This window comes from Nicrophorus vespilloides, unplaced genomic scaffold (assembly GCF_001412225.1).
Source record: "Nicrophorus vespilloides isolate i.1.1-1 unplaced genomic scaffold, Nicve_v1.0, whole genome shotgun sequence".
Classification (NCBI taxonomy): domain Eukaryota; kingdom Metazoa; phylum Arthropoda; class Insecta; order Coleoptera; family Silphidae; genus Nicrophorus; species Nicrophorus vespilloides.
This window is the reverse complement of record NW_017099531.1, coordinates 183,275-192,222: the sequence shown is the minus strand read 5'-3', so window position 1 is coordinate 192,222 and position 8,948 is coordinate 183,275. Positions and strand designations below refer to the sequence as shown.

At 30.9% G+C, this 8,948-nt stretch overlaps 1 protein-coding gene across 1 annotated transcript; it reads right to left on the bottom strand.

Annotated features, from left to right (window-relative positions):
* Positions 1-358: 358 nt before the first annotated feature.
* LOC108564667 (stearoyl-CoA desaturase 5-like) lies at positions 359-1,580 on the bottom strand. The gene is made up of 5 exons (XM_017923755.1): positions 1,384-1,580; positions 1,107-1,322; positions 938-1,058; positions 696-881; positions 359-642 (listed from the first exon to the last, which is right to left on the bottom strand). The coding sequence occupies exons 1-5, from the start codon at positions 1,565-1,567 to the stop codon at positions 381-383; spliced, it is 969 nt and encodes a 322-aa protein (XP_017779244.1). The 5' UTR covers positions 1,568-1,580; the 3' UTR covers positions 359-380.
* Positions 1,581-8,948: the final 7,368 nt, after the last annotated feature.

The window sequence follows — 8,948 nt, the reverse complement described above, 5'->3', positions numbered from 1 at the left end:
TATTCAATTTTTAAATTATTTCTTCGATCGAAGTAACAAAAATATGTGTCATTTACAAATCAAAATCAATATTCATTAACAGTAAAAAGTTTAACAATTCATCGAAATAAGCAATATAAACAGGAAGTTGATCTATTTGCATAATGTAGAATTGACTTTAGAATTTCAGGAAACAATTATAATACAAACGAAAAATACATAATGCACATGACTTTTATCATATCAACTTAATGAGATGACGTAGAACAATTGTGCACAATAAAATAACGGTAGTTGCTAAAGCATAAATAGAAGTAAAAATTAATATATTAATATTTATTTTAATAAGCAAAAAAAAATATACGATTATGTACAAAAAGGGAATTCGTCGAATTACAATTCTATTGAACGGTTGTTGCACTTTTGAACAAACTACCATCACCCGTCCTTGTCGCTCTCTGTTTAATTAATTCCGCACTGACGGACTTCAAGTCATAGGCTTGACCTAATGCAGCCCAAAAGTGAATGAAACGCGTAGTCCAGTTGGAGGTGAACGGTAATTCATTAGCTTTATAATCCCATGGAAATACGTGATGGAAGTTATGCCATCCTTCGCCTAGAGAAGCTATGGACACCCATCTGTTTTGACTTGGATTAATCGATCTGCAAGAATCAATGTTAATCAATATTGGATTGAAACTAAGATCTTTACTTACTGATCATACGGTTTGTTTCCAAATAGATGGGCTGCACTGTTTACTAACCAAGTTACGTGTAAACTGTATATGTAACTTAATACAACCATAACGTAGAAAGCTGTTCCAAGTTTTTCACCTAGCAAGTAACAATCCACGTACAACGGCACTAAGATTCGGAACAACACCACCAATGGAGTGTAATACCTAAATTAATAATATTATATTTTTCATTCTAATTAATCTGTATCTGTAAATCTTACTTTTTTTGGATTTTAATTACTGGATCCTCAGCTATATCGCTCATATCAATGAATTTTCCTTTCTCTCGGACGTCCGGATGCTTTCTCAGCAACAGCCACCCAATATGCGAGAAAAAGAAACCTAAATCTTAATTATTTAATATATTTCTATTGGATCTATCTCACTTACCCCTTTTCGCGTTATGTGGATCGGCGTCAGTCTCGGAAAATTTATGATGGACCCGATGATCCCTGCACCATTCATAAAGGTGATTTTGAACGGCGATGCACTGGAAAGCGGCTAAACAATACCGCAATGGTGTTTTCGCTTTGTACGATCTGTGGGACCATAGACGATGCGCTCCTGCAGTGATTCCAAATCCACCCAACCAACTGTACATCCAAACTGGCGAAACACGTACGTCGTAAGTATCCACATGAAGCATGATTTAATTGAGTTTACTTACAGAAGATCATTGTTTCTATTTTCGCCTTGAAGATGTAAAGGTATAAACCTCTGAGTGCCAAAGCATGGAGGACGCTGAAGATGATAACATTCTTCCAAACTACCTCCCAACGGTACGAGCTTTTCGAGTATCCGAGCAGGTTCTGCCCGATCCGCGACAACTCCTCCTGTTTCTTCGTTGCCATATCGAAAGTAACATTTTCCAACTCGAATGCACTATTTATAATATAGTCTGTGTAAGGAAGGATACAAAGTTCTTTTTTTCACGTTCAATTGTTATGGTAATATTTTCAACAAAAAAAAAACCGCTTAAAAAATACTATTATACAATCAGACACTCGATTGTCTAATATACGGTATCGCTCATGAATATTTAATTTCACAAAATTAGAATAAATGTATGGAAGATTTATTAAATATTTCTGATATAATGATATAAAAACGTAAAATAATTATACAAATACTATTATTGAAATTAATTTTATAATAATTCATTCTAAATTAATTTATTCTTTTATTAGCAATTATTAGCAATTAGCAATTATATTAAAAAACAAAGTTTGATGTATCGTTTTTTTTTTCTTTCTCTCTCAGACGGTTGCAATTCATTACAAATTCGAAAGCTATTTCTTTCCACAATTCCAACCCCATAATCTTTAATTGTAACCGCAACGTCAACTTTTCGTTTTCTAAATGGAATTAAAACTGTGTATCCCTTCGGGTTGACAATAGTTGTGTTTGAGTAACGATACGGACGGAATACGTGTATCTCTTCTATATAGAATTCACATCTGTCAGTGATATCAATGCGAAGAGAATTAAGTAAACCCCGGCTAGCCTTAAACCAGTTAGCATAGAAAGTCTTCTGAGCGTAAAGAACGGTACCGTTCGTGGAGGGTTGTTGTCAGCCGCAGCAGGGGGGTGGTTACGCAATCCGCCCCGGGCGTGCAATATTACACGCAAGATTGGATTTCAATAAAATTGTTGCATACGTCTATATTAAAAAAAATAAATAAATAAAAAGTTTCTGCTCAGAGATTTGCAATAGAAATGACATTTGGTGAGAGCTTTGTCTCTGCTTAATCACAAATATTCTATAATTTTCATTATTTTAACGTATATAAAACGTATTAAATATACATATTATCAAACAAATGTTAAAAATATGTACTTTCGCATAGTCCGGCAAATTGATTCCGTTAACGAATGATCTATCCGAATTATAACATAAAATTTCCACTTGATGAACGTCGCACCCTTGCAATACGCCAAATAATTTTCCTTCGTTAATGCTAATGACATCAACAGCTTTAATTACGGGCAGGGGGTTGCCATGTCGCAAAATCCCATCACAGCCCTTGCAGATGACACTTGGAATTTTCTATTGCCTTTTTCAATGACCATAAATTCCCTATCTTTTCAAGTGCGCGTTTATTGTTCATAAAATTCGTGTACAAAATCAGAAAATATTATCAATCAAGAATCAATTGGTGATTATATTTGTTATATAAAATTATGTAAAAAAATGTAATAATATGATAATTTTATAAAATTATTTAATTGTTTTAAAAAATCATATTTGAATAATGTTTTATTAATTTATATATACACTAACATAAATAAGTGCTAAATTCTGCGTCAATGACATTATCTAAATGTTGTAAAGCTACGCTCTTTCGTACAATGATGACTCTAGAATTGCAGATCGAACCGTGAAAGAAGACGGTAGAGAAGATATTTGTGTGCTCCAAGAAGACGGTGTTGGCACTCTAGAGGAGCCAAGCCCAACCATTGGAGAAGAAGTTTGCTTCTCTGAGGAGAGCGAAAAGATTGAGTTTTTCCTCTAAACAAAAGGAAGTGGCGCCCAGAACCATGACTCACGCCCTGACGGAAGTAGAAGATTTGTTAATTTGCTTAGTGCACGATCCCACCTGTCGTGTTTCAATGTATTAACTGTGATAGTTAGTATATGATTTATGTACAATATAACTGATTTGCAGAGAATTGATTAACAATTATTGATTGTATGTGATTTACGGCAAAACCTGAGATTATCATAGTAAATAAAAACTAACAGTAGCTTGCATTTTCTTTATGATTGTAACTTACCATCTTTTCAATTCTAAACTAAGATTCAATGCACAGAATTAGAAGACATCTGACCACTTCTGTAAACAGAGTAAAGGGATTTTTACAATAGAATTCAATAAATGTATATAACTTTTAACTATTTTTGTTATTATTTTTTTTTTGTATTTGATGAGGTATATTTTAAAAATATCATTTCTATTTCCATTTAAATAACTACATTCATTGATTTTATGAATATTTAGATTTTTGTTTAAAGTTGGATGCAAAACAAATAAAAAATGAATGCAGTAATATCCTTGAACTTTCAATACGTATTTAGAGATTTAAATAGAAATAATAAATACAATTGCAATTCAGGAAAATATGTAGAAAGTTTTGCAAATATTTTACGTTTTGTTTTGATAAAAAGTTTAAAGATACCGGAGGAGAAGAAATTTAGATTGGTTATATATGAAAGAAACTTAATGTATATAAGAAATATAGCAAACAAAAATTATATACGAACATTTAAATTAAATGATTGCTAACTAGTACAAGACTAATACTAAGTGAAATGGGCTACATTTATACATCGACATGGATTGGAAAACAGCAAAAGATTTTTGATAAATTGTACTATAGTTGTAATATTTCATAATATTTCCCTATATTATTTTCGTTAAAATATGAAGAAATAAAAGTGTTGGGATAGTTAAGAACGTAATTGAAATATGTGCATGTAAACGGCATTTGGTGGATATTAAAACTGGTCGCGTCAAGAAGTGGCAATAAACGGTGTATATGAGTGTATTTGTATGCATGTGAAAGAGAGAGAGAGAGAGAGAGATAGAATGAGAGAGAAAAAGAGAGACAGAAAATGTGAGTGTGTGTCACACCTCCGTGCAAAACAGGGCCGTGTTGATGCTATGCTTACGCTCCCGATGTTGCCGAGGGTGTTATTTCGCGTGACTACCCCTGTATTGTTATTTTCATCGGGATCGGTGAATTGTGAAAATCACACTACACCTGATGTAAAACAATTGATACTTTCGTTATTGCTTTCCACCATGCGTCTACACCTCTCGTTACCATTATTGTATTTACGTATTCCAATACATTCGAACGGCTTGCGAACACACCCTCCCTCCCTACACCACGACGCCTGCACTAATTGAATCAACGCTCGAACGGGACTCTTTTTTCTTTTTTTTTGATATCCTTCCTGAAAATTCATTTGCCGCAGCTTCAGTATGCAATCAATCTAAAAATTAATTTCAACTATCGTTTTCTCTGCTTATTTTTTTTTTCTATATATCTTTCTCTTTCCTAGATTGTATTGATTTCAAAATCACCCATGGAAACCAACCACCGGTTCTGTTAGAAGCATTCAATAAAATCAATCAATTTCTCTTAAATCAATAATAATCAATAAAATAATAGAGATATTTCTATTTGTACTTGCAAATATACCGTGAAAGTATAGAATGTTTCTTGTGCTGTTAATACTTTAGTCATTTCTCGACAAACATGAATTGCCATTGTTACATATATATATATATACATATTTCTCATTATTTCTTTATAAAGGGGTGCATTTGTATGGCGCAAGGGGTTGCAGTAACAACGGCTTATTACCGCAGACTTTCTTTCTACACTTGTTACAAGGTTTTATAGCGCGCGTGCAATTTTTCCCTCGGGTAAATAAGCAGAAGTTGCCTTATAAGGGTTGTACATACACACACACACACACACATTTATATACATATATGCACACTATATACGCTGTCATCGATTTTGGTAAATTGTTTTTTTTTATATCCTTCCCTCTCGGTCCGCTCCTTTCGCCTCCCCTTTCCCTTGCAACCCCTTGCGTCTTCGTCCCGTTCCACAATAGTAAAATGAATTCGCATTTGGAATCGAGAGCAGATAGAAAAAAAAGAGCTCAGGGGATGAAAACAACGTCGTTATACATAACAAGTTATTCCTTCTTCTCTTCTCTGCGGTTGATTTATGATCGTCGGTAGCGCTGCCTATGCTAATAGCAGCATTTATATATGTCGACATAACTTATAGCCTTTAAGAGTTAATTTGTTACTTTGATTTATACGAACCACTATGATTTATAATCTGTCATCATTTATACATTTTGTCGTTTAAGATTTTTTTCCTTTCTTTTTGTTATTGCTGCGAATTTATTTTAGGAGCATGATGAAAGAGAAGAATGGTATGAAAATAAAAGTCCATTTTCGAAATCAAATGATGATGATGATAACGTGAAAAGCACGTGCACATTCGTATTTTTCGTTTTGTCTTCTCTTTTTTTTTAGATGTCGGAAAATACATTAAAACACCTTTTCTTGTCCCATGCATGCGCCACTTATATGAACAGCTGTTGCACACAATCCTGCTAATGGCCTCCTCAGCATCCATTCTGCATGTGTAGCATACCGTGAAGGGATATGTAAACACCTTCTTCAAAATCTCTTCGGCTTCGATGATTTTTACGGCGAAACGAGGAAGAATGGAAGAATACCAATAATAATAATAGAAGAAAGCCTCCTCCCCGTATGGGCGTTATGTTTTACTTCCTACACAAATACAAAATGTAAATGATGCATATGTTCTTAATACAAGAAGGTTGAATATGTAAAATAAATATTTACAAATACTATACAAGCAGCATCATCATAACATTCAGTTCACAATAATGTAAATATATTTACTTTTATTTTTCATATATAATATACAACAATAAAATACATCTCTATTCAAATTTATAAATCTATGAGCTATTAAATATTGTCTATTCATTTTTCTTACTTAAATGTAAAAGTTTAAATGGCTTTATTTAGAAAATTTAACATGTTCCAAATTGATATGTCGATTTAAATTATTCCAATTGAAAGTTAATAGTTTACTAACTTAAAACTATATCAAAATTTCAATAAACTTCAATTTAATATAATCATTACAACATTTTATTGTTAAAAGGTTAATTGTGTATGTATATTATTTAATATGTATTTCTAATTGTATGATAGAATTATTAACTGCAGTCAGACAGGAATAACAAACTAAAACTATGAATAATCGAAATAATCGAAACTGTTACAAAACATGCTTTATATATTGTATATATTCACAGAAACTAATTTTTAATAACAATAAAGACAAAGGTCGCTAATCCTTTGACCTAATATTAGAATTATTATTTACTTTGGTTTTTTAGTTAATAAATTAATATTATTACGTTTATTGCAATCATTATAGAATAATATCAATAGTTACATACATTGATTGTTTCATAATTTATTTTCTTTGTAAATATTTTAATTTTGAAGATGGAATGTTTAATTTAGTTATTGAACTTATCACATAATGTAATAATTTTAATAGTAATAATAAATGATGAATGCATCGGACCATATGCGCTATCTAGCCTATCCTAGTCTATATAGCGATCGGAATTATATAACGTCACATGATACATATTCCTCCATATTCGACCATAAGTTGTGAACCAACGAAGCATGTGATTCAAATATTCCATAAATACGCTGCACCATTTCCGACTCATTTTGCAATAAGCGTAATATCATGTGCACTCGGTCTGCATCTATCATCCAATCTAATGCAGATAAATTACCATAAATAATTAAGGCAGATGGCAAATGAACGAAATTTTCTATAATCCAAATGCCTTTCATCGCACAGAAAATGTTAATCAATGATATTTAATTAGTATTAAAGTTTATACAACAATCAACTTGTAAAACCCGAATTTTCTTTATAAAAAGAACAATAATAATATTTATATTAAAACAATAATTATATACTTAATCTTATTCTGAACTTGTAAATGCCTGAAATAGATTAACATTTTGGATCTAAAATTTTGTATAAATCTTTTTCTATCTTCATATTTGATATTATTTCTTACAATTCACAGATGCGATTTCAAATGTTATCGTTATAATTTAACAAATTTAATTTTGTTTTGATATCGGTATAATCGAGGTACTGAATAAAACTGTTTGAATTACTGTTTTTCTTTGTATAAAATCTTTACAAATTCATTATAAAATAACACTTTTAATAATAATCTATAAACGTTAATTAATGTTGCTGTTACAAATAACATATATATATATATATTATATATGAAGAGATGTGAATTTCAATAACACATATTGCGTATAGGTGGTATAAGGGCGTGCGACCATCCATCACTCACGGTTGGTCTGAAGTTCCAGTACATTTAGCATTGGACCCGGGACCAAACAGAGATAGAGAGTTTCTACTATAGCTGCCGGCGGGGCCCGACCGTTCTCTTCCTGCGTAAACAACGACATTTAAATTAAAGAAAGACAAATATTAAAAATTCAATGAAACCCTATTGTTGCCAACTCACACAATAACTGTAATGAACTTGGGCCAAAAATAAATATGTACAGTATAGTCCGCTTCCGTGTCTGCGTTCTAGAAAATTACATTTAAATGCATGCGCATCGCACGAATCCACACTCTTACCGTGTGCACTTGTCATTATATTTCGCATTAATAAATAATACATGTTAACCTTCGGGTTATTGACTCTTTTTTTTTGACTCGGATACGAGGAAAATATTTAGTTTTATTAATGAAGTCTCATATTTTAAGTACATAATGACACAATATTTATAATTGTACAAAACAAACAATATGACCTTAAAATTTAATCAAATAATATTATTTTGTCTGTTATTTAAATACATAACTTTTACAAAGTAAAGCAATAAAATACAATAAGAATTGCTACAACTAAGTATACTATACTAGTACTAGCTAATATTCGAATAAAACTTTAATTTTATTGACAACTTATGATTAACTATCAATTAATTATTATAAAACGCCTTACGTTCAGTAACCTGTTAGTATATTTCTTTATTTATCAACTTTTATGTTTATTTAAAAAAATATGGATTTGTAACAAACAACTTGTATATTCTTAATTAATATTGTGAATATGTACTATATTTATAAACTAGATCCAAAAGATGAATTTTGTTCTTTTTGATCAGTATAATAGTTTACAACCTTATTTCTCAATTCCAAATATTTTCTTAAAATTTTTTTTTTTTTAATTTTGAAACTGTGTAGATTCGAATAAAAGTGATTTAAACTATTATGATGACAATATTTGTACAAGAGCTGCCATCTGCTATTAAGTATGTGTATGAATCATTTTGAACACTCTAATCATTGCCATCTCGTTGTGATGTACTAAACTTAAGGGAGCGAGCTTTAGGGTTGTATAGAAGAATTACTAACACGGACGATAATATCTAAGAAAATAAATAAATAACAGATGGCAATAAGACCAGAGTAAAATTTCGTAAAAAAAAAATATAAAAATTATTTATTATAAACACATAATAACACTTTATTTATAATCATATTATTTTTAAATAATTTATATTATATTATGTCAATCTTTTCTTCTGCAAAAGTTTA